This window comes from Mesocricetus auratus, unplaced genomic scaffold (genome assembly GCF_017639785.1).
Source record: "Mesocricetus auratus isolate SY011 unplaced genomic scaffold, BCM_Maur_2.0 Super-Scaffold_100014, whole genome shotgun sequence".
In the NCBI taxonomy this organism is placed as follows: domain Eukaryota; kingdom Metazoa; phylum Chordata; class Mammalia; order Rodentia; family Cricetidae; genus Mesocricetus; species Mesocricetus auratus.
The window spans coordinates 30394606-30421590 of NW_024429197.1; the positions used below are offsets into that span (position 1 = coordinate 30394606).

General features: G+C 41.9%; 2 protein-coding genes across 5 annotated transcripts in view; one reads left to right on the forward strand and one right to left on the reverse strand.

Annotated features, from left to right (window-relative positions):
- Window positions 1–10766: 10766 nt before the first annotated feature.
- On the reverse strand, window positions 10767–25246 carry LOC106021311 (translation initiation factor IF-2-like). Its single transcript, XM_040756998.1, has 3 exons — window positions 23864–25246; window positions 22695–22879; window positions 10767–11293 (listed from the first exon to the last, which is right to left on the reverse strand). Exon 1 carries the CDS (start codon window positions 25165–25167, stop codon window positions 24313–24315), a length of 855 nt encoding a protein of 284 aa, XP_040612932.1. The 5' UTR covers window positions 25168–25246; the 3' UTR covers window positions 10767–11293; window positions 22695–22879; window positions 23864–24312.
- Zfyve9 (zinc finger FYVE-type containing 9) overlaps window positions 24647–26985 on the forward strand; it is a 142412-nt gene continuing 140073 nt past the window's right edge. For 3 of the 4 annotated variants that reach the window (XM_040756993.1, XM_040756995.1, XM_040756996.1), the window contains exon 1: window positions 24647–24775. The gene's annotated coding sequence lies outside the window, so the exon portion shown is untranslated. The remainder of the gene's footprint in view (window positions 24776–26985) is intronic. The other variant, XM_040756994.1, reaches the window with a different exon arrangement.

Here is a 26985-nt window from a genome sequence, read left to right on the forward strand (position 1 = left end):
CTAGAAGGCTGAGCCATCTCTCCAGCACCTATCCTGTGTTCTTGTCTCTGTTTCTTTTATCTGCCTTTTCTCAATCCTCATGCCCCTACTCAGGTAACCCAGATGACTCGTTGGAGCAGGCTCCGACAATCACATAACTTTAGTTAACATATAACTGGCTATGTAGACCAAGCATTCTGGAATTCACAGAGATCCACTTGCCTCTGCCTACCAAGTGCCAAAATTAAAGGAATGCATCACCATGCCCAGCTGCATTCTTTTTTAAAAATCTATTTTAACTTTACTTTATGTGCATTAGTGTAAGGGTGTTAGATTCCCTTGGAACTGGAGTTACAGACATTTGTGAGATGCAATGTGGGTTCTGGGAATTGAACCAGGGTCCTCTGAAAGAGCAGCCAGTACTCTTAACCATGGGGCCATCTCTCCACCTCTCCAGCCCTGGCTGCATTCTTTTGTTGTTGTTGAGACAGGGTTTCTCTGTGGCTATCCTAGAACACTCTCTGTAGACTTGGCTGGCCTCAAACTCACAGAGATTCGTCTGCCTCTTTTGCTTGAGTGCTGGGATTAAAGCAGTGTGCCACCACCTCCCAGCTCTTTTTAAAAAGTTTTCTTATTCTTATTATTTTGAGACAAGGTTTCTCTGTGTATCTGTGGCCGTCCTGGATCTAGCTTTGTAGACCAGGCTGACCTTGAACTCAGAGACTTGCCTGCCTCAGTCTCCTGAGTGCCGGGATTACCACCACACAGCTTAAAATTATTTTTATTTCTATTTATTTATTATGTCATTTCTCCATCCTCTTCCTCTTAAAAATTATTTGTGTGTGTGTGTGTGTGTGTGTGAGTACACACATACATGTGGTGTCCACAGAGGTCAGAAGTAGGTATCACATCCCCTGAAGATAGAGTTAATGTGGTTATGAGTTGCCCATCATGAGTGCTGGGAACCAAACTCAGGTCCTTTGGAAGAGAAGAAAGTAGGGAGCCATCTCTCTAGCTCCCTTTTTAAAAATTTATTTTAAGATTGATTTTAATTTTTGTATGTGGTATATCTGTATATCTGTGTATAAGTATGTACATATTCATTTAGGTGACCATAGAAAACAAAAGGTGTTGGATCCCTTGGAACTGGAGTTATAGGTGGTTGTGAACTACCTGACATGGGTGCTCAGAACCAAATTTGGGTCCTATGCGGGAAAAGCAAACACTCTTACCCACTAAGCCATTTCTCCAGCCCTTCCTTTGTTTCCTTAAAATAAAAACAAAAACAAGATAAAACAACAAAACAAAAACCAAATTGTACATGGGCTTTGTGTTATTAAGGATATTTTCACACACATGCGTTTTATACATTGAGCCATGACTTCTGTATCTTCTTTCCCTTTCTCAGCCCATTGTTTGTTTGTTTTCCTGTCTCTCAGAGAAAGAAACCATTACTTGTGTTTTCTGTTTATAAGGGCCTATTCGACCCTAGTGACTAGTAGGCACTCAATATGTTTCTCTGATGAAAGAAACTGCTGATGATGTACACAACGCTAGATCCTATTTCCATTTTTTTTTGGTTTTTCGAGACAGGGTTTCTCTGTATTGCTTTGGAACCTGTCCTGGAACTCTCTCTGTAGACCAGGCTGGCCTCGAACTCACAGAGATCCACCTGCCTCTGCCTCTCGAGTGCTGGGATTAAAGGCGTGCGCCACCACCGCCTGGCTCCTATTTCCATGTTTTGATTTGAGTATTTTCTCATCAGCAATGCCCTACTCCATCCTCCCATCCTCCAGAATTCCTCCTCTGTGGATCCTCCTTATACAGCCCACAGATCTCTTTTTTCCTCATCTGAATAGCACCATGCATCCTAGCCTTGGACTACATTCCTCACTGTGACTAACTTTTCAGGACCAGAGCAGGTCTTCTGTTGGAGAAGTACCATAGCATGTAAGAGGCCTGAGGTTTGAGGATTGCAAGGTTTCTATCATCAGCTTTCACTAACACTGGAAGGCTCCTGTGTGTTTCTGAACATGGCAGTACAGCTCCTACTTTCTGGGTAAGAATCTTCCCTTATTTGTTTTTGTTTGTAAGGAGACACAAAAAATCAATCTACTACTAGCTCAGGATAGACTGAAAACTAAGAGGAAAACCAACCACAACAAGAGCTCACTATCATTATCACAAGTTCTTAAAAAACAAAAAACAACAAAAGACAACAACAACCAAAAGACATTATTTTCTTAGTACAAGAGAGAGAAATACAGACAGACAGAGAGCACATGTGTAGAGGTCAGAGGACAACTTGGGGGAGTTGATTTTCTCCTTCTACTATGCAGGTCCTAAGGATCAAACTCTTGTAGTCAGGCTTGGTGGCTACCTGTAGAACTACCTTGCCAACCTATAATTCCAAATTCTTGTTCAAATGGATCTCCAGATTATTCTACTGGAATGCAACACCAAATTCTAATGTTGGATTCCCACATCTACTCCGATAATTTCTAATTGTATTAGCAATTGTCCATATTCTGCTACAATTCTATGTAATTCATTCAGTTGGTTTATAGATGCCACTCTAGGGAACACAGTCATTTATGATTAAACTCTAGAGTCTATTCCAGAAGTCTTATATTCTCCCACTGAACAGATTCCACTATTTTTGAAATATCAATTAAAATATTTTATATCCATGTGTTTTGTCTGCGTGTGTGCACTGCACCAGGTGTTTGCCTGGTGCACTTGAAGGCCAGAAAAAGGCATTGATGCCCTAGAACCTTAATTCACATGCTGTGGATCAGGTAACTCTAAAAGAGCATTGAGTGCTCTTAAACACTGTGCCATTTCTCTAGGGTCCTGCTCACAGGCTCTCCATTATTAAAGCCCAAGATTCTGCTTTCAGAATTCTAACTTCTAGTTTGGCAAATCCAGATTCTTTAAAAAGAAAAAAACACTTAAACCGGGCAGTGGTGGTGCACGCCTTTAATCCCAGCACTCGAGAGGCAGAGGCAGGCGGATGTCTTTGAGTTCGAGGCCAGGCTGGACCGACAGCCTCCAAAACAATACAGAGAAACCCTGTCTTGTAAAACAAAAAAAAACACTTAAATTACATTTATTTATTAATTGGAGGGTGGTGCATGTGGCCACAGCATTCATGTGGTCAGAGGACAAGTGGCTGGGAGTTGGTTCTCTCCTTCCATCCTGTAGAACCCAGGGATAAAACTCGTTCATCATGCCTGGCAGTAAGACCTTTTTCTACCCTTTAACCATCTCACCTGTTTCCAGTCCAGATTCTATAAGCTAAACTTTGGATTTTAACTTCCTAATAACTTTAGGTTCTGTTATCAAGGCTTACCAGTCTAACTAGAGCTCTAGGTGCTATTACTGCACTCACATACCCATTCTACTTTTGTAGTATCACACTACACTCACTGAAGCCAAGATCCTACTATTAGGGTTTACATTCTACTACTGCACTCTCATATTTCATTATTGGAATCCCAATTTTAAATCATGAAGCTTGAGGACATCAGTAATCCCAGATTCAACAGTTAAAACCTTACATTCCCCAGAACTCTATTATTAAAACTCAAGGTTCTGCTTCCAAAATCTAAAACTCTGCTTTAGGAACTTAGATTTTACTCTAGAAAACATTAATTCCACAATTGGAGCTAAATCTGAAGTTTCAGAGTTGAGGTAGAGGTTTAATAATAGACTCATAGGTTGTAATTATTGAGATTAAATTAAGCTCTCCCCCCCCCACCCCGCTTTTTCGAGACAAGGTTTCTCTGTTGCTTTGGAGGCTGTCCTGGAACTCTCTTTGAAGACCAGGTTGGCCTCGAATGCACAGAGACCCACCTGCCTCTGCCTCCCGAGTGCTGGGATTAAAGGCATGCACTACCACTGCTAGGCTAAATTAAGATCTTCTAATTTCACAAATGAATAGTTTTTGTTAGGGTTACAGTTCATATTATGAGCTTTGCATTCTCTCATGGGACATATGAAGTACATCATCAAAACCCAAAGATGCTGCTACTGAGTTGTTTGTTTTATGTAAATTTCATGTTTTGCTTGATCAGCCCAATATTTAGTAATGGAATCCAAGAATCAAGAAGTACTTATCACAGTGGTTAAAAGCTTGTGCTCTGGAGTCAGACTGCTTATGATTTGGTCCCATTTCTGTGCTTCTCACATGTACGGCCTTTGATAAGCTACTTAACCTCTCTGTACTTCAGTGTCCTCATCTGCTAAATAGGGCTGACAATAGAATTAACCTGAGGTAATGTAGTAACAGTGCAAGTGAATCATCTCAAATGATGTCTGTCACATAGAAAGCACTTAGTAAATGTTAGATGTTGACATTATTGTTAAAATGCCCACCACCCCAGTACTGCAGCCTGAAACTACAAGGGCTCTTTTTACTTTTTGAACCAGTGTTGCCCTGGCTGGCCTTGAATTTGTGATCCTCCTGAGTAACTCAGATTACAGATCTGGGCCATTAGGCCTAACTAGCATCATTACATGTTTATTTTGTTTTGTTAAGACAGGGTTTCTCTGTATAGCCTTGGTTGTCCTAGAACTCACTCTGTATACCAGGCTGGTCTCTAGCTCATAGATCTGCCTGTCTCTGCCTCCCAAGTGCTAGGATTAAAGATTGGAACTACCACCACCACCACCCAAGCTTGTCTTGAATTATCTTTGTAGCCAAAGCTGTACTTGAACTTTAATCCTCCGACCTCAGTCTCCCAAGTGAAGGAATTACAAGTCGATACCACTATATCTGGTTTGCATTATTGCTACTGATGTCAAATTTTAACGTTAGTCTAATTAAGTATTAATATGCATGATTTAATATTGTGTCTCAAGAACCCACTATGACAATTCAAATATCTTTTCTGGAACTCAAAGTTGGGTTCTCTGAATCTCATATTCAGTACTTGTATTTCAGGTTAAGCTTTCAAACTGTATCACTGTGATTTTTAGAGCTGAGGTTCCAAGTCTCAAAAGGCAGGATTCTAGTAAGGACATTCTAAATCTAGTCTTGTAACTCCAAATTTTACTCCAGGTTCTTCTGTGACACTGACAGTCTCCTGTCAGTGTCCCAGGTTTTGTTCTGATAACCTGAAATTCTATTGAGACGATAAGTCCAGGTTCTAAATTCAGAGCCTGAGATTCTGTTACTGAACTCTGAAAATCTCCCGGATTTAACTCATTGAATGGGTTTCCTCCCATGAGAGTTCGGCTGCAGTTTGGAATCCACAGTTCCAATACTAGGAAGCTTTAGTCTCTGTGTCTGGGCCCTATGGCCAATTCAACCAAATTTTAATACTAGGATACCTCTGTTCTCTGTATTTGGGCCCTATGCCCAATCCAACAACTAGAACCAGAGATTCTATTTCAGGCATGTTATAGCAAGCCAAGACTCTATAGTTGAAGCACACCATTCTAATCTGTGAGCTATAGATTCTGTGTTCTTGTTGTTGAAACAGGATCTTATTCTGCTTCCCAGCCTGATCTTGAATCTCCCACATTCATGTGATCATCCTGCTTCAACCTCTCAAGTGCTAGAGCTATAGGTGTGTGCCACCAAACCTGGCATCAAAGTCTGAGACTTTTTTTTTGAGTATTGAATTTTGAGACAGGGTCTTTCTACATAGCCCTGGTTGTCCTAGAACTCACTAAGTAGTCCAGGCTGGCTTCGAACTCAGAGATCTGGGTGCGTCTGTGGGGTTATAGTCTACACCTGACTCCAAAGTCTGAGGTTCTAAGACTGAACTTCTTACCAAATTTGGAATTGTAGATTTTATTATTAAATTCCTTTTTTGGAATACTTATACAGATGTAGCTCTCAATTTTGTATTTCCTAGCTAGGAGTTTCTTGAAGATATCACAAGCATAATGCACTATATGCTCTCAAAAACTACGCTCTCAAATTCTTGGAATAACTGACTCCTGATAAATGGAGCCCCTTGGCAATGGCTGAAGCCATAGAGAAGTGGATTGTTCCTAAGGTATGTCTTACAGTTCTTCTGTCCTTTATTCACTGATATCTTCGTGACTCTTCTTCAACTCTCTAGTGATCACATGCACTCTCACTGTGTCCATCAGGCCTATTCAGGCCAAGTGGCTTCAAGAATGTAAACTTGGGGGTAGGGTCGGGATGCAGTGCTGTTGTCTGCTTGTCTAGCATGAATTAAGCCCTGGATTCCATCCCTAGCACCATGAAGAATTGGGTATATTGGCACATACCTGTAATCCCAGAATTGGAGAAGTAGAGAAAGAGGACCAGGAGTTCAAGGTCATCCTCAGCTACATAGGGATACATTAAAAAAATTGAAGTCCCTAATGTCATACATAGTTCATACATTTGCAAGGAATGAACTAATTTAAGGACAATCCAAAGCGTTTCTGTTGGACTCTAGTTGAGTATATTTTCTGTGCCTTTCAGTTGGCATTCTCCTTCTTCTATCCCTGTTATTCTTAGGTTTGGTCTTTTCATGGTGTCCCAGATTTCCTGCATGTTTTGTGTTAAGGATTTGTTGGATTTAATTTTTTTTGACTGATGAATCTATTTCCTCTATCGTATCTTCAACATATGAAATGCTCTCTTCCATCTCTATTCTGTTGTTTATGCTTGTATTCATGGTTCCTGGTCATTTACTCAGATTTTCCATTTCCAGAATCCCCTCAGTTTGTGTTTGCTTTATTGCCTCTATTTCATATTTCAAGGCTTGAATCGCTTCCTTTACTTGTTTGCTTTTTCTTGGTTTTCTTTAAGAATTTGTCAATTTCCCCCAATTTTTTGTCTTTTCCTCCATTTCTTTTTTTAATTAGTTTATTTTTTACATTCCAATCCCAGTTCTCCCTCCCTCCTCTCCTGCCGCTCCCCCCACTTCCCCTTTCCTCCCATCTGCTCCACATAGAGGGTAAGGCCTCACCTAGGAACTATACTAAGTCTGTCCCATTATCTAGTTGTCTTTTCCTCCATTTCTTAAGGGAATTTTTCATTTCCTCTTTAAGGACTTCAATCATTCTCATAAAGTTATTTTAGGTCATTTTCTTCTATTTCATCTGTGTTGGGATGTTCAGGTCATACTGTTGTAGCAGCACTAGTTTCTAGTGATGCTGTGTTGCTCTTTATACTGTTGAGTGCGTTCTTACCTTTTTGTCTATGCATCTATTCCTCTAATCTATAGGTGAAGCTTGTGTTCCAGGGGGTCTCTCGTTCTCCAATTGGTATAGTTGGGGGCTGTGGCTCTGTTGACCACTCCTTTAGGAGCAAGCAGAGCAGAGCCTCTGGTGAATGCTCCTCCTGGTGGAAGTGGGCCCAAGGCTCAGGAGGTTGCTCCTTGAGTTGTAGGTGGGGCTACAACTCTGGTGGATGCTCCTATCATAGGAGGCGGGGCCATGGCTTTGGTGATTGTTCCTCTTGGTGTAGGTGGGGCTGAGGGTCCAGTGGTTGCTGTAGCAGTGGGATATTTCCAACCCAGAAAGGACAGTGGATACTGGCTGGGACACAGGTGCTCTTTCCCAGAAGAACTTCTTGCTATAGTTTCTAGAAGCCACTGCTGGAAACCACTGCTGTCATCTCACCCAGTGGTCGCTCCCTGCTCCCAGGCCTGAGGCTTGCACCTCCACCTGATATTGCTTCAGGGCTAGTGACTCAAGCCTACCTCTGATGCTGCCCCAAGGCCTGAGGTTTGGGTCTCCTTCTGAGGCTGCTTCCAGGTTGGGGTTCAGGCCTCTCTTCTGTTGGACTCTTAAAATCAACTCACCTCACCTGTTCTGAAAGATTCTTCCCCTTCCCCCTAGACAGGGTTTCTCTGGGAAACAGTTCTGGTTGTCCTGGAATTCACTCTGTAAACCAGGCTGGCCTCGAACTCACAGAGACCCCCCTGCCTCTGCCTCCTGAGTACTGGGATTAAAGGCATGTGCCACCACCGCCTAGTTCTGAAAAGATTATTGACTTTGAAAAAAAAATCGTTTAGCTTGGTGGTGACGGCAGGACACGCTTTGAATTCCAGCACTTGGGAGGGAGAGGCAGGTGAATCTTTGAGTTCGAGGCCAGCCTGGTCTATAGAGTGAGTTACACAGAGAAACCCTATTTTGAAAAACAAACAAGCAAAGAACAAAAAAAGTAAAGTAAAATGTGGATAAGAACCCCTGTGGATAATATATAGGCTTTGTGAATATTGTGCAAATATCAGCTATTAATATCTACCCTTCTGGGGCTGCTGTGATTATGACTTCTGTGCTACCTGTTGGACATGACTTGAATTACAATGCTATTTGTGTCCTCTGTCTATACAACAATCCCACTGAGGTTTCTCTGGAGGACAATAGAGGACTCTGCTGATTGGTTTCATGAAAATTCTTTGGAATAAAAGACTCCCAATATTATCTAGTAAGCACTAAGTAAGTGGAAAGGAGCAGGGGGATAAGAGATGTCTTCACACCCTTGAGAGGGTGAGGGTCGTGAGGTGTGTTACAGAACCTTACTGAGCCATCTTGAGGAAGAAAGATACATTTAAGGGGGGAAAAACAATGTGGTCAAAAGCACAGCTATGAATGTGCCTTTGAAAATGGTGAGTTGCTATGTATTCAGGTCTTTGTATCCAAGGAAGAAGAGGTGAAGACAGTGATTAGTAGCCAATTTTTACAGCCCTTTAGTGTGTGCAAAGTCCATTTAAACATCTGTCCTTGGAGGGGGGGTTATAGTGCTGTGGGCTAAGCTAAATCTGGATCTAAATCTGTTGTATTTGAAAACTTATATTTGACAGCTATCTAATTTCTCTCTGTCTCATTTTTTCATCTTTTAAAGCCTACTTCACAAGGCTCTTGTCAGGATTAAATGTTTGTCAAGTGTCACATTTTTATACACTAACCAGCAATTGATAACTGCAATAATCAGTAGCTACTATAAGCTGTTATGTTTTCTGTGAGATAGAAATACTATAGTGTTGCAGAGGAAGAAATCAAGTAAGCAGCTGAAGTGGGACACTAAATTCTATATATTTTAAAACACTGCATGAGACATTTCAGACCACAAAAGTAGGCCGGGTCCTAAGAGTTAAGAACCCTCAATTACAGCCTTACATTTGGGTTTCATACAGTGTAGGCTTTGGGAAGCCACTAAAGATCCTTCAGCTGGAGAGACTTTAGAATCAGAGTTCTACTTCTGAGAGAATTTAGAACCTGCTGAGTTAATTCACACAGCTCACAATCAATAAGTATAATTATAATGATAATAAAGATATGCTGAACACTTACCTGTGAAGTATTATGGATATTACTTTTACTGCATAAAGATGTATTACATTTATGTTTCAGGATATTATGTTAACTATGTAAAACTGTGTTGCGTTTGTTTGTGCTGCATTCATTTAACTGTGTAACGATGTTACAGTTGTTTCACCTTGCCTGCCTAAGCCACCTGATTTGTCTAATAAAAAGCTGAATGGCCAATAGCTAGGCCATAGAAGGATAGGTGAGGTTGGCGGGCAGAAAGAATCAATAGTAAGAGGAATCTAGGTGAGAGAGAGAGAGAGGGAGGGAGAGGGAGAGTAAAACGGGGAGGGTATTAATCCCAACTAAAGTTAAGATATAACTCAGTATTGTTATGTGAGGGTGGGAGGTATGATCAATATCTGTAAACTGCTTCTCGATTGCTATGAAGTGACTCTTTTTGTTTCAAATGTCAAGTATAGCAGCATCTCAGATCCTTACAAGAAAATAGCTGGAAAATATTCAGTGGAGAACCACTCATGTTTCACTGCACAGCCACAGGATCACTCAGAGGCACAAGTCTTTTTTTTTTTAATTAAAGCAATCCTTTTTTATTTTACAAACTAATCCCAGTTCCCTCTCCCACATTTCCCACTTTCTGCCACCCCATCCCCACCCACTCCTCAGAGAGGGTGAGGCCTCCCATGGGGAGTCAACAAAGTCTGTCATATCACAATGAGGTAGGACCAAGGCCCTCCCCTCCTGTATCTAGGCTGAATAAGGTATCTCTCCATAGGGAATGGGTTCCAAAAAGCCAGCTAGTGCACTAGGGATAAATACTGGTCCAACTGAGAGTGGCCCCATAAGCTGCCCAAGCCACACAACTGTCACCACATTCAGAGGGCCTAGTTTGGTCCTATGCAGGTTCCCCACATGCCAGTCTGGAGTCAGTGAGCTGCTACTAACTCAGGTGGGCTGTCTCTGTGGGTTTCCCATGGTTTTGTCCCCCTTTGCTCATATTACCACTCCTCTCTGGGAGAGCAGCCAGCGCTCTTAACCTCTGAGCCATCTCACCAGCCCGAAAGCCTGCTACAATGATGCATGTGGAAAGATTTTACACTGCATTTTGGCTTTTAGAATATAAACTGTAGGGCTGGTGAGATTGCTTAGCAGGTAAAACTGCTTGCTGCCCAAGTCTCATGCTCTGAGTCAATCCAACAGCCCATTGTAGATGGACAGAACTGAGTCCTGAAAGTGGTCTCCTGACCTCCACACAAGCTCTGTGGCACATGTGTGCCCACCCACATACATCACACACACACACACTCGCACACAATACATCTCTCTCTATACAGACACACAAGAAACTGTTGGACAAATCACATCATTTAAAAAAATTTTAACAAGCCGGGCGTTGGTGGTGCACGCCTTTAATCCCAGCACTCGGGAGGCAAAGGCAGGCGGATCTCTGTGAGTTCGAGGCCAGCCTGGTCTACAGAGCAGCCTCCAAAACAATACAGAGAAACCCTGTCTCAAAAAACAAACAAAAAAAAATTGTAACAGGATGGTCCTTAATAATTTATTTCTAATGTGTTCTGAGTGGAAAAGACTTTATATGCTTTTATTCCACAAGTTCTTTGCAGACATTACTTCTAGTTCCCAGTGTTCAGAGGGTATTACAGATGGAGCACGTCAGGCTCTGAGTATGGAAGGGAAGGACACGAAGCCAGTGAAGTGACAGGGCCGAGGTTCCAACTCAGGCCTGTCTACCCTGAGCTCTTGCCCCTTCGTCAACACCTCCCTTCCTCCAGGGGGTGGAGGAGATGCTTTAAGACAGGAAGGTGCCTCTCTGAAATTATACTCTAACAGAGGCATGCAAAGAGCAGGGGTGGGGCCCAGGGCTCTTCTCCTGAATGCCAGGAAGGAAATGATTCTGAACCCGGGCACCTCTGGTCATCAGCTGAATCTCTGGAAGAGTAGAGGAGGAATGGGGGCGGGTCAGGAAGAGCCCAGCAGTTACCACATTCTACCCGACGAACTCCACCTCACCAGGCAGCCAAGGGTTCTGGTGAATCCACTCTGTGCCAGGGACCTGGAATTGTGCAATTAATATTTCAATCCCACACAATCATAAACAGCAAGCCACGCAGAAGTTATGCCACTCTCCTTATCAAACAGGTAAAGAAACAGGCCTATAGCAGAGCAAAGACTTGTCTTGGGGATCCCACAGCAGAAAATGGCAATATTAGGGACATATGCCTTACTGGGATTTGACTCTATAATTCATGCCATGGTGAAAGTGATGGAGAGGCCGGGCGTTGGTGGCGCACGCCTTTAATCCCAGCACTCAGGAGGCAGAGGCAGTCGGATCTCTGTAAGTTCGAGACCAGCCTGGACTACCAAGGGAGTTCCAGGACAGCCTCCAAAGCCACAGAGAAACCCTGTCTCGAAAAAACAAACAAACAAACAAACAAAAAAACAACAACAACAACAAAAAAGAAAGTGATGGAGAGAAAAATCATTTCCCAAAGTATAGAGAGCACATGAAAGAGGAAGTTCACAGATGTCCAGGAATAGGAGCTTCAAATCCTGGTGACCACTCCAACCAGTTTCTCTGGTTACCTCAGGGGATTTATAGTTTATGTAAATGATACAGATCTTGTGTTCCTGCAAGACACCATTCAGAAGGAGAAGTGAGATCTGCAGTTTTCTCACCCAGAGTTTGTTTGATATGGAAAAAGGACTTTTGGATTTATCAAATGGCACAGCTCACCACTGTGGGAAACAATGGTGGGCATTAAAAGACCTGGTGCTATCCCCCATTCTGTCTCCGTCATTTAAGTGACTTTAGCAGCCCCAGACCCTTTGGAATTTAGATTTTGTTTTCTCATTTGTGACATGAAACATTTGTGTTCAGTTATCTGGAAGAAATACTTCCAGCTCAGGCAATCTACAGCTACATCTTTTTATGGCCCGAGTTACATTTTTAGAAAAGATTTCTCAGCTATAAGGAGCATCTACTGCCTAGAAGCCATAGGAACTGATAAGTGCTAGATCAAATACCAGCCTGATCTCTAACCACAGTTGTTCCCTATCTAGACTGTCCTCTATCATCTGGGCATAGATAGGTTTTCACAGGGGTTTTCCATGTACATCACCATGACACATACTCTGGGTTTTGAATATGAATTTTAGAGGTCACTATTATTTGTAGGAAAGAAAATATAAAATATGGTCATTGAAAGTCAGGCAGTGGTGGTGCTCACTAAACTTTAATCAAAGCACTTGGGAGGCAGACAGGCAGATCTCTGTGAGTTCGAGGCTAGCAAGTTCCAGGACAGCCTCCAAAGCTACACAGAGTAACCCTGTCTAGATCGTAGATGATCAATGAATCTCTCAGTTTGTTTCCTCATCTATAAATGTCTGTAAAACAACTACATACCTTGGTTGTGAGTTTAGATAAGAAATTTTATAGTACCCAGGATAGTATCTGTTATACATTTCAAATTTACCACTTACAATTTTCCCTTTTCACTGACATTGCTTTTGGCCTAGACTAGGCTTCCATCTCACCTGGGCTCCTGAAAAAAATCCTCTTGTTACCAAATTTTCAATCTTGATTCTGCAATTTCATTCCTCTCAATAGTCAGAGTGATATTTTGAGCATAAGTTAGCTCATCTCCCTTGATGGAAAGCCCTTCACAACTTCCCACTGAGAGAAAACCTCAAATCCCTCCCAATGGGCACAGATCCTTCTGATCTTGCCCTTGCCTGCCCCTCTGCGATCCCATCTCTTCCATTTCCTTTGCTCAAGCATGCACTGTTCTCTGCCTCATTATGACTTGGATTCTGGTCTCAACTTATGTATCAATTCCTCAAAAGACTTTCCTGGACTCCCCTGAGCAATTTTCTCTCAAAGACCTTCCTGTCCTCAATATTCCCTCTCCTAATGATCTCAATATTCCAGGATTTACACAATTTACATGCACCCCCACACAAATATAAGCACTTTAAAGCACAGAGATCAAATACATTTTCCATCTCTCTTACTCTGTACCTAGTACAATCTGAAGATGTGGTTTGTGGGGAATATTTGTTAACAATTAAATGGTGAAGCTCAATCAGTTTCCTTTTTCTTTTTCCTTCCCTTAATAATGAGATAATTTATATCTAACAAAAACATTGTTTCATGTGTCAGGACTATTCACTTTTCTTAATAATATGGGTGTAATATTGGGAACTGAGATCTGGGCTTAAACCCCTGCTCTGATATTTCTGCTGTGTGATCAGCTTTTGGAGTCTGTCCTAGAACTTGCTCTGTAGACCAGACTGACCTCGAAATCACAGAGATCCTCCTGCCACAGCTACCTGGGTGAACTTTTGTTTCTTATTAATTTATTGTGGATCAATTAAAAACCTAAAATGAAGGTGCAGTGTAAGTGAAGGGAAGCTCTTTTTATTACAAATAACTATAATAATCCTGAGTACTTCTAGTTCTAGAGTGTAACACTTTTGTTTCACAGAAAACAATAAAATTTTGGGTTAGCATACCTAGATTCCAGCCCTGAAATAGGCTCCATGTCTCTGAGCCTCTTTTTCCTCATCGATAAAAAGATTAGCTACCCCCTCCTTACTCACATATAAGTCCATTAGGGGGCTTATTCATCTTGCATGGGCAAGGCCTTGTAAGTTGGAATTGACTTTATGTAAAAGTAAAGGCCTATTTTTATTAATCCCTGGCTCACCTCCCAAGGAGACTCTGGGTAAATAAGATAAGGGTGAAGTAATGTTCCAAGTGATTAAAGCCAAGGAGAGAGCTTTGGACTGGAAGCCAAGTTGAGACCTGGCTCTCATGGGGCCAAGTCTCTGTTTAATTTCCAGCTAAAGACTATGCCTCAGGGAGTTGAGTAAAAGAGAGAAGAGAAAATTCTCAAAACAAGACACGGCTTATCTGCCCGCTCTACTGTCTGTCCATATAGAGAAGGATTTGGCAGTTCTTTTCCTAGGCCTAATTCTCTTGGCTTTTCCTCCAAGGCCAGGTATATAGACTTACTAGAAGCCCTGAGAGAAGGACATTTTCTTAGCTAAACTGGTAACAACTGACTTCACACATCTTCACTACCTGTCCTTACTCCGGAATGCCATGTAAAACAGATTTTCCTGGATATCCAGAGAGGCAGTGTTAAAGTACACAGGGACTGCACATGATCTGATATGACCATCCGTTCATTTGTTTGCAATTGGGGCAAGTTATAAGCATCAAGCATAGAACATGTAAGGTGATAAGAGATGCTAGGTTCTAGGATCTTTGCTATCGTTTCCAGTTAGTGGTATGTTGCTGGTAAATGTTTAACTACTAGCTTTTCTAGTGTACTTCAGACATGAATGTTGGTCAATATTTTAGTATAAGTAACATAAAAATGAAACAACAAAGGCATCTATTGAAATCCTGATTAATCTATGAACGATACAAATGGTTTGTTGAAAATGACTGTTTTCAAATACTGCAAAACTACTCAAAAGTGTGTGTGCATGTGTGTGGATTCCAGCACACACGTATGCACATATGTATGACGTACGTGCTGAGTATGGGTGTAAGTCTGGCATGGTTTGGGAATGTGGAGGTCAGAGAGCAACCTTGGGAGCCAGTCCTTGCCTTGCATCCTGGCTTGAGACAGGTCTCTCTTGCTGTGAATGGCTGTGGAAGGCCAGCTGGTAGTTCTGTGTCTGCATCTCATCTTCCCGTAGGCGTGCCGTGGAATCACAGAGGGCAGACTCCTGCATCTGGGCTTTCTTGGGCTCCAGGTCATCAGGCTTGTGGCAAGTGCTTTACCCACTGAACCTTCCTTTTGCATGTGAATTTCATAATATAATAGCAGTAGACACAAAATAATTAACATTTACTCTATCTCTTAATCTTAAGTCTTGATAATGAAAAAAAAGCCCTAATATGTAGCATTTGCCAGTTTCTACTAGTTTCAACTTCATTAAATTTTGGTAGTCATTTTATAATTTTTTTGGTTGCTCTATACTTTTGTTATCATAGAAAACTGTTGCCAATTCAAGGTTTAAAAAAAGATTTATATCCATGTCCCTTCTAGGAATTTTATAGTTTTAGCTTTCACATATAACAAAAGAAAGAAAATGTAAACTTTGGAGTTGCTAGAGTCAGAGATAAGGGGCAACGATGTTTAAGGTTAAAGGGATGGAAAAGGCAAAACAGACAATATAATTAGTCCTAACTGAAGGCCTACTATGTGTCTCAAACTTCTCAATAATCATTACAATCTGAACCATACAAACGAGAAAAAAACAACAACAACAACAACAAAAAACAAACAAAAAAATGGGACTGAGAATAAGTGACTCCGTCCTTTCAAGCAGCCTGTGCTGCTGTTTGAACTCAGATCTGTTCATTCTGAAGTGCTGTACTACACAGCCACTGACTATCCACAACACTGTGCTATCTCTTTACATGTATGTGGTGTAGAATAGGCTGATGGGCTAAAGGATTCCTGACTGAACTGGATATGCAGAAGTAAAGCTCACAGACTCAGTAACAATCTTTTCCACTGACCAGTCCTTCTTTACATCATTAGAACTTCTATTTCCAAGATCTTCCACAGTATCACACATGCCATACTGCTTTATACACAACTCTTATGAAAAGTCTCAGGTGTATCTTAATGCTTTCTCACTGGAACCAGAGGACAGCAGTGTGAGTCACAGCAGGCACAATGCTAATAATAGTAATTATGTTTGTTGAAATATTCTCATGTTATTATTTGCTCTCTTCTGACACACTGTAAGTGGTGCCCATTGTCTGCCCATCCTTAGTGGTTGGTGCACATTCCCATTCTGAGCGTGGGAGGAGGTGTGGCAATGCCAAGAAGCAGACAAACTTGGGTTGGAATCTCAGCTCTTTGCTTCCAGTCATCTTGGATATATAATGTCACCTCTGTGAATTTTAGTTTCTTAATTTGCGGGTATGTTGAAACAGCATGCTTCATCTTTCTCTTCAAGCCTGCTCTTCCTCCTCTGCTCTGTGTCTAAAATAAATTCAAGTTTCCCAAGCCAGAAACTCAAGTGTCATCCTTGACTTCTCTTTTTCCCTCAGTTCCTCCCCCCCCCACATGCTAACCCAATCACAGGTTTGATGGCGCTACCTCTTGAAACTTCTATTCCAGCTCTACTCTAATTTGCCTGGATTATTATTGGCATTTTTGCAAATGTCTTCAAAGTAAGAAACACCTTTATACAAGATAGTGGGGCTTTCATATCTGCTTCTGTATTCAGAAACTGGTTCTTTTGGATTGACACACTTTTTTTTTCTTTTCGTTTTTTTCAAGACAGGGTTTCTTTGTGTAGCCCTGGCTGTCCTGGAACTTGCTCTGTAGACCAGGCTGGTCTCAAACTCAGAGATCTGTCTGCCTCTGCTGGGATCAAAGGTGTGAGCCACTGCCACCACCCAGCCATGGACACAGTTAATCCCTGGAACCTAGGTAAAAAAGCAGATGCAGTGGTACACCTCTGTCACTAAGCATTCCTACAGAGGATAAGAGGCCAGGACAGGAGAGTTGCCCTGAAGCTGTCAGGCCAGCTAGTTCGGAGTATATGGTACAGCAGGACAAACAACAAAAAAAGGCCCTGAAGGTCAAAGGTGAGAACCAACTCTTGAAAACTGTCCTTTAACCTCTATACAAACACACACCATGGCACACGTGTGCATGTTCATGTGTGTATGTGTACACACAAAACCCAATAATTAGAATGATGTTCAGGTCAAGGTGAAGTGTGAGTTTATTTTCTAGTCTTGCTCATTTAAAGACTCTAAAAGCAATGGCATCATAGAAGCAATGAGGAATGATATTTAGCACTTATCTGTTTGTCTGTTTGTTCAGCTTGACCTTACATTTACCACCCTCCTGCCTCAGACCCCACAAGAGTCTGGGCTTAGAGTTGTGTGCCACCATGTCTAGTCCCTGCATTTCATTTTTCACAAAAGCATTCTCCACTAAATGAAATTAGTGCTTTTAGGAAAACCAAATCATTCCAGCACAAGAGTTAGTAGAGTACAAAGTGAACCTGAGATACAGTGACGGAAAGCCAGGAGAGTCTAATAAATGAAGAAATGCTGAAGGAACACTGAAGTTAGCCAAGTCTGAAAAATGCTTGTGTATCAATGTGAATAAGGGTAGTAATGATTACAGTCATAAGTCACCATGCACAGTGAAAAACAATGGGGAGAAAGTTAATAAAGCAAATAGAATATAACTAAGAGGCTTTCCTATGTAGCAAGGAGAAAGAGTATAAGGAATAATGATGGAATTAGACAATTATTTGGTGATCTCTATAGTAATAATTGTTTCAAACAAGAATCATCAATTAATATTAAAATTTGTGGGCATTCTCAAATGATTTCCCCAAAATATATATTAATCACGGAGCTAAAATAGTTACTTTACAAGCTGGGTATAGTGACATACACCAATAGTCCCAGCTCCTGGGGTGGGGGGGAGCAGAGGGCTACTTGAATCTATGAGTTTGAGATAGTCCTAAGCAACATGCATAAACTTCCAATCCCAAAACAAAAATAAAAGGAAAAAAGAAACAAGATAGAAAGCATTTTTATGGTAGAGAAATCCAGTAGATGGCACTTTGAACAAATGAACTAAGTTGTTGTCATGGGACACACAGGTATCACACATCTTATTTGATTCACTGAGACCATATACCAGCTTTGCAATATTCCTGCAAATATGCATACCTTGAATTTAATTATGGAGACACAAAAGCTTACATAATAAACACATTGCTCAGGATTGTCAAGTTCCAGCTTAAAGAAAAAAGAAACTTAAAACTATCTTTAAAATATTTATTTTTCCCCCCCCCCGTTGGGTGTGTGTGTGTGTGTGTGTATGTATGCATGCCTCATGATACGAGGTACCTGATGAGGCCAGAAGAGAATATTGGATCCCTAAGAGGTGAGAGTTACAGGTGGTTTTAAGCCTCCTGTGAATTGACCTTGGTTCCTTTGGAAGAGCAGCAAATATATAATCATGGAGCCATCTGTTGCCCCCAACAACTACTTATGTATGATCCCATATTGTAGTCTAGACCAAAATAAAAAAAGTCCCCCCCCCTTTTTTTTTTTTTGGTGGTGGTGGGGATAGGGTTTCACTACATAGTCCCTATCTGGCCTGTAACTCACTATGTAGACCAGACTAGCCTAGCCTCAAACTCACAGAGATTCACCTGCTTGTGCTACCATGCCCAATAATTATTTTCTTTTTCTATAAAGAATATTAGTAGCCGGGCGTTGGTGGCGCACGCCTTTAATCCCAGCACTCGGGAGGCAGAGGCAGGCGGGATCTCTGTGAGTTCGAGGCCAGCCTGGTCTACAAAGTGAGTTCCAGGACAGCCTCCAAAGCTACAGAGAAACCCTGTCTCGAAAAAACCAAAAAAAAAAAAAAAAGAATATTAGTGAGACAATTGACAAAATTTGAGTAAATTCATAGATTAGATCATAATACTATACTAATATAATGTTTCTAATCTTTACAGTTATACTGTATCTGTACTGTTTTGAGGAAATACACTAAAATATTTGGGAACAAAGGATTAGAAAATAATTATTCACTGGGCAGTGCTTTGAGGCCAGCCTGGTCTACAAAGCCAGGACTGTTATACAGAGAAACCCCGTCTCAAAAAACCAATAGCATCAGCAACAACAACAACAATAACTACAAAGAACTAGCGATCTGGGGTGTCTAGCCTTAGCTAATATATCTACAATACAACTCCCGTGCCTAGGGATCAGGGAACATCATGGAAGAAAGGACAGAAGGATTATAACAGTCAGAAGACCAGGAAAGCTGAGTGAGATTGTGTCTCCTAGAAATGACAGGGAAACTTCACCTCAACAATATGGCTGCCTAAACGAGACCTGTAGAAACACACCCCTAGACAAGTTAACACTGAAACAGGAACTCTCACAGAGCCCCACCCATACACAAAGAACAACAGGCAACTAAGGAAAGTTAAGAGTAGGAGAAATAGTCTTCCTCAAGGATGAGTCTCCTAGTTGGTGATTACAGATGAAGCTAGCCTTGGACTCACAGACATCTGCCTGCCTCTGCCTCCAGAGTGCTGGGATTAAAGGTGTGACCCACCACTGCCCCATCATAATTATAATTTAAAAAATAAAAAACTTAAAAGAATTACAGATATATATTTTTATACACATCTACGTATCTATTATTTATAATAGATGTAAACATTATATGTATATTTATACATCTATCTCTTATTGAGATAGAAAAAAACAGAATAAGAGAAAGTATGCTAAAGCCAATGTAGATATGTGTGAAACTACATGAGATTTGGTGGTACTAATTTTCGCAATCTTTTAAATAAAAAATTATTCCAAATTATAAAGTAAGAAATTCCCACAAGCATTCAACATTTTAATTATTCCTTCCTAAATATATATACATTGGAACTGGAGAGATGGCTCAGTAGTTAAGAGTTTGTACTGGTCTTGGCAGAAGACTGAATTTGGTTCTCAGCACAAATGCCATTGGCTCACAACCACTTCTAACACCATCCCCAAGGGATCTGAAACCTCTGGCCTCAGAGCACCTGCAATCCTCTGTATAGACTGGCACACAGGCACACACATTGACACATCTACTAAAAATAACAAAATTAATCTTCAATTATACTATATATATATACTTTTTTACTTTATACTTTTATTAATTGGGTATTGAATGAAGAGCACTTTTCAATGCCATCTAAAATAATTTTAAAACAATTACTGAAGGCTGGAGAGCTGGCTCAGTGGTTTAGAATGCTCACTTCTAGGGCTGGAGAGATGGCTCAGTGATTAAGAGCACTGGCTGCTCTTCCAGAGGTCCTGAGTTCAATTCCCAGCAACCACATGGTGACTCACAACCATCTGTAATGAAATCTGGTGCCCTCTTCTGGCATACAGTCATACATGCAGGCAGAACACTGTACATATAAGTAAATAACTCTGGCCGGGTGTTGGTGGTGTATGCCTTTAATCCCAGCATTCGGGAGGCAGAAGAGGTGGATCTCTGAGAGTTCCAGGCCAGCCTGGTCTACCAAGTGAGTTCCAGGACAGGCTCCAAAACAACACCGAGAAACCCTGTCTCCAAAAACTAAAAAAACAAAACAAGAGAACGCTCACTGCTCTTTCAGAGGACCAGGGTTCAGTTCCCAGCACCAACTGGAAGGGCTTCATAGCCACCTGTAACTCTAGGTCCAGGTGATCTGATGCCTCTGGCCTTCTTGGGTACCTGAATGCACATGGTGCACATAAACTCACACAGCTGCACACATATCTATTTAAAAAAAGATTAATGGATGCCCAATATTTTTGTGGTGATAATGTACTTAATTTATTTTAGGTTATCCTCATATTTTTCATGCCAAAAACATTTTTATATATCATATATAATAACATATTTATGTTATTTATTATATAATAAAAACAAACATTTATGTATACTTATTTTATATATTTATCTATCTACATATCTTTATTTATACATTTGGCTATTTCTTTGTGTTCAATTCCTAAGCTAAAATTGCTTTGTTCTAAAAAAACTATTGTTCTTTGTGTGTGTGTGTGTGTAAATAGGTCAGAAATGTGCAGGTCAAGGGACAACTTGAAGGAGTCAGTTCTGCCCTGCTACCATGTGGCTACTAGCCTGATGACCTAGTAGCCACATGGTACTTACTTGGAGGTAAGTACATTTACCCCCTGAGCCATATTGCAGGTTACTTTGATCTTTTTTTAAGTGAGTAAGGTGGTTTAACAAGCTCCTGGATATCCCCAGGTTCCTTCTTCAGTTTGGGATGCTTAACTGACTTCTGTCCTACTCTGGGGCTTATCCACTCTACAAGACTCGGAATTTCAGGTGTGACTCCAGGCAGCATTTGATGAGGGAAGAAGGATGTGAAAGATCACAGCTGTCAGCAGTAGGCTGGGTTCAGTTCTGGGCTATACATCTCAAAGGGAATTCTTATTTTAGGTCCTGAAAATTGAAGGCAAGTCTTAAAAAGTCACTGAGCAGGTAAGATGTAGGCTATCTAGTTCAGCATAACAGTACCCATGCTGAGACCAGTTCTAGGGATGCAGAGAGGATTAAAACACTGCCTCTGGACCAATCTGGAAGAGAGACAAACAAGTAAATATGTGTTGACCTTGTATTGATGAAGAGTTGTTAAGTTGGGAAAGTACAGGGCTAAAAGGAGCACAGATGAGGTTTTATGTTTCACTTTCAACAAAATTTATATAGCATATACTCTTGTTCACAAGTATAAAATTCATTTATTCTTCTTTCCTCCCTTCCCTTTTTCCTTCTGTAAACTTATAATTTATTTACCAAATATCCTAGACCAAAAGGTCAGCACCGAGTTGGAGGGGAGGATCGTAATTACAAAACAAAACAAGAAGTAAAATTTGACAGGCTTTGTATCCAGTAGTGAGTGATAACAATTAAATATGATCACCAGAATTTGGACTAGGTACCTGGTGGATGATGATGTCATTGGTATCTCCCCTCCTTCACTCAAAAATTTTGAGATGGGACTATTGTATGTTACCTAAATTGGATCCAAACTCCTGTACAATAGTGATCCTTTTGCTTAGCCTTTGAAATAAACAGATATACAGGTGTATACAGGTGGATGCCGGCATGCCTGGCTTCATCCGAAGTTTAAAGAACAAAGAAAATTCTATTAGGGATGATCCTAAACTCCCTTGAAAACATTCTTAGAATATTGGCTTTCTGAAGGATGTCTATGGTATGAAAAACAAAAACGGGGAATTATGATATACTTTAAAGTGATTGGAGAGTGGTGGAGATCAGCGCAAAATCAGAGTGGGAGAAGCAAAATAACCGACAGCAAGCTGAAGTAGATTAAAATAAAAAGAGATCATTGGTAAAGGAAGGAGCAGGTCAGAGACAGGCCAGGGGCAGAGAATACAATGAGTAAGGAAGAGAGGGAAAGAGTCATGGCAGCAGACAACAGGGTTTTTTTTTTTTTTTAACTCTGTGGGCACATGCATGCCTCCTGGGGTAGTTGGTTCTCTCCTTCTACCATATGGGTTCCAGAGATGGAGCTCAGATCACTGGCCTGGCTCTTTACCTCACTGAGCCATCTGGCCAGCATATGACAAAGATTTTAAGCAAACTACTATCAAGCAGCTTCCACCAGCTACAGAGTTTGACTAGAAGGGAAGAAAGTGTGAGGCAAGAAGAAACTGGTCCTGGGAACAAATGAATCATCTTCATGTAGTAGCTACACCCTAGATGTCATGAGTATTCATAAACAAATGCAGGTTTTCTGCAGTGTTAGTGAGCTAGGCTTGGAAAGGAGAGTGCTAATGTCAGGTTGCCAAACTGATCTAAATTAAAGGGCCCAATTCTAGATAGCAAATTTTGTCGATAGTAACTTACTCTAAGAATGTTTTCTTAATATTTCAGAAAGGACTATTATCAGATAGGAGACTGGAGGAATCCTAGAGTCGACTTCCAGCTTCTTCTCCGGTTGGATGTACTTCAGAAGTAAAATGGTGGTACCGAGGTACTGGATTTGCAGAGATGTTGCGAGGATGAATCACAGTTTCCTTCTGAGCCTGTTTCTGTTGTTATAAAAAGGGGATAGTGATTTTTTTGTGTGTAATGTGACTCAGAAGTATGTGGCAAGGAAGACTTGGGACTGTGCAGGAACAGCTTTCATTGATGAGAAGGGAGCTGCTAGGTTATATTTTCTTTGGGTGGCTGCTCAATTATTTCTTAAGCAGTTCCTAAAGTCCTTATGTAATTTTCTCATGATTTGTTACTATTATACCATAATTTAAGGTAAGCCAAGACTGCTTATAATATTTTTATGCAGAAAATGTAGTGATCCTATTTTGATATCTGCTGTTCAGTAGAATGTCAAAGGATCCAGTATATTAGGCTCTTTTCTTTAGTGGAGGATTATATAAATACTGTAGTGAAATTCAGGTAAATTTCACTCAGACCAGGGATGATGAAAAATGACCTTTTGATGAGGAACACACACACATACACACACACACACACACACACAAATAAATGGGTACAACTCGAGGTTAAGAATGACTAAGTGTTAGGGTGTTCTGGAATTAACAAAAAATTGGAACCGTAGGCCAGTCATTCCATCCCTAACCTTCACAACCAGCTAGGCAGGCAGAAGAAAACAGGTTCAAAATATTACATAACTTGCCAGGGTCATAAAACTATACATGATGTAACTGGGATCAGTGGTATCAGGCTCTGCCTGGCACCAAAGTCCTTGCTCTTTCTAGTATAGCACCCCGAAGAAACAAACAAACAAACAAACAAACACACTGTACTTGGGAATTTAAATTTGGGGGACCAAGGTCTTTAGACATTTTTTTCTTTTCCCATTTCCCTTCTGACAGTCCTTTGCTTTTGGTTGTGACATTAGCGCCCTAGAGGCATTTGTAGACAAAATTATTGCACAGCCCTCAATATACCCACAATGTCCTTCCAGAGTCTTACCTAGGATTTGGTAAGGGGTGGGTAGTGCAGAAGTGGTGGTCAGGGCTAGGTTAGTAAAAGGATGATTCTTTTCTTACCTTTAAGTTGTTTATCAATTTCAGGACAACCCGTTGCTTATTCTCTTCTCTTGGTCAGCGTTTTATTTATTCTCTATTTTGGGGGGAAGGTTAGGGGTTAAGGGATTCTGTAGCAAATTTCTGTAATGAATCTGCACAGTAGCTCCAAAAAAGTTAAGGTTAAAGATTATTCCTTTATCTGTTTTGGGAAGGGATTGTGCATGTGCTTAGAAAAAGATAAAAGGAAGATTTGTTCTGGGTCACTCTCCTTTCATGCCTACGCACTGAGGGGATTAAAAGGAACCCCGTCTCCATGAGAAATGACCCGAGATTCCCTCACATTCCCGCTCTCGGGTGCGGGTCCGAGTGACGAGAAAATTCACATACCTTCCGGAGGGAAGAAAGGTGCTGGGGTCTGACGGGGGTGGGGTGGGGGGGAGCCGACGGCTTCCGGCTCCCGGGAAGGCGCGTCAGGGGCGGGCCGCGGGCGGCGCAGGGCACACGGGGCCCCAGCCACCCCTAGGCCGCGCTGCCTCGCGTTCCCTGCCGCTCGTGCTCGGCGCGGCCGCCGCAGTCCCGGCGCCGTAGCGGGACGTGGGGTCCAGGGGGCGCTGTGGCCCGGCGGCGCGGGAGGCTGGAGCGGCCACCGCGGCGCCGGAGGCTTTGCCGAGCCGGTCTGCCTGCAGCGCCTCCGTCGTCCCGCCGTAGCCTGCGCCCCCGAACGCGCTCGACCGTGCTCCCCCGGACCCGAGTGGCTGAGGCGACCCCGGAGCCGATGCGGCTGGAGGGGCGCCGGGCCTCGGCCTTCGCCGCAGCGACCGCAGCCCCCTCAGGAGTGCGAGGCTTCGCGGCGGAGCCCTGCTGAGGAGAAGGAGGAGGAGGTGGAGGAGGAGGCTTGCGGCTGAGGGACGACCCCCTGGCCATGGAGAGGCGGTGAGTGTGGCGCGCCGCGGTGCGGGGCTCGCCGGTTTGCGTCGCTCAGGGGCCCTGGCGTCAGCTCTCGGGCCGGGCGGACGGAGCGTCCTGGCACTGCGGCCGCCGCGGGCACCCCGCAGCTCTGGGGCCTTGGCCCTTTTTCCATGGGCCCCCCAGGAGGCTGGAGGCACGCGGGGGGCGACTAGGCCACGCGCTGCCGAGAAGCCCTTGCCCGGGCCTGGGTTCCGGCGCGGCCGGGTATGTGAAGACCGGGCTGGCGGCCGCACCGGTGCCCTTCGCGTTTGTCCCGGGCGGGGCCGAGCGTGCCTTCCTTCCCAGGGCCCTGCTTGCACATCCCGGGAGGCAAGAGACGCTTGTTTGCAAACAGCTTTGGCTTCCCTGCACCGCATACTGAGTCCTGCAGAGCCACCCCCTGGGTGGGGAGTGGTGAGTATTGAGGTGCAGAGAGTGCGGGGCCCCGGAGCCCCTGATAACTCCTGGAGTAGCATTCACGCCTCTCCTGCTAGAGACACAGCCTTTTGCGTCTTATTTGAGGTGAAATTTCATCACCTGCCTCTAACTCATCATTTCCTTCTTATGTTACATCTTGTCTCTGAGCGAGGTCTGCCTTGGAGAAAGCCCCATCCCGTCTTTGCCATGCTAAGTTTCCTAGCTAAGCACTCACAGTTAAAAAAAAATCTTTTATGAATATGTCTTTCCCACCTTCAAAGAGACAGGGAATGTTTTAACGCTTCAGTCCTTAGTACAAAAATGTTCACCTAAATAAGGAACGATTGATTGGCAAGAGAATTTTAAGTCGAGCCAATTATCCTAATAACGAGGACCTGATGAAAATGGGCTAGAGACTCAGTTGTAAAAGGAAAATGATTTGTTCTGTTCTGGTAATAATGTAAAAACAAAATTAGTGATTGTAGTTTGATACCACAAATCAGTATTAGGGTGGTGCTTGTTTAGGATAAATGTGATTACTGGTTATTATTTTCCTATTATATAGGACTTATATGTACATCTAGAACTTTGATTCATGAAAATATGTATATATAGTAAATTATTTGGACCCACAGAGAGGTTCTGTATCGGCGTTCAGTACTTATTTAATAACCAGAGAGCGATCACTGATAACGTCATAGTATGTTTTGATGGTCATTCAAAGTTTAAAGTGAGATCGTGGTGATGGTGATGGTGTAAAATTATTATTATTATTAGTAGTAGTAGTATTAAGTGAAAAATGCTGACTGGTCCAATTTACAGCCAGGCATTTGTTTAAAAAAGTATGAAATATGTTACTAATTACCGGAGATAAAGCCATTAGTTAACATGGATTGTTACTTGTAAGACTCCTGACTTAACCTTCCTATACAGCATGGGAATCTCCAGAGGTCTAAGGAGGTTCAGTGTGGTGAAGAATTTTGAGGACTCCATGTTAGGTGTTGTAGCTTTGCCTTTGTAAGATCTTGCATAAACATTTCTAACTGTAAAAAGTTGGATTGATTAGATATTTTGGTTAATGTAGGTCTCAAAAGTCTAGTTCTTTTCTCAGTGTGTCTCTAAAGACCAATATTAGAATCAGTTGGGAGTGCTGATTTTAATGCGATTCCTGGTCCCCTACAGCAGAATTGTGAGTATAACAGTAACTCAAAGATTGTGATTTTTATCAACCTTCCTGATTCTTAGTACTACTAAATGTGAACATCACTGATAAAAATTAAGAGATTTACTTAGGTGAACAAAATTACCCCTCTCTGGCAAAATTGTCTTCAGTGGCTTACAGATGTTTTTCATAGCAACAGATAATGGTTTTATAACGCAGATAGAAAAACTGTGTTTTGAGGGACAGCTGTTTCAATCAACAAACATTGAGAGCCTGTTATGGTAATATTAAGGAAGGCTATCTGAGCATTCACCTTGGCAATTAATAAACTTCAATATTGTTTGTAAAATGCAGTTGGTTTACTTAATTTGGAAGGCTTTAGGAGACAGCATTCGAAGAAAGTATTATAGTGTATAAAATTTTTATACAATGTTAGTTATTAGTAATGTCAGGTTCTGTCTTAGGTGTTCTGGGAAATACAAAAATGACCAAGGCTTCTGCAAGCAATTAGCTAATTGTGGAAGCAGGACAAGTTTAATTAACTCTTACAAGACAGGGTCAGAAAGATGTTGTAATTGAGTAAAATGAGCTAGAGCTCTGCTCAGGGTTTTGTGTC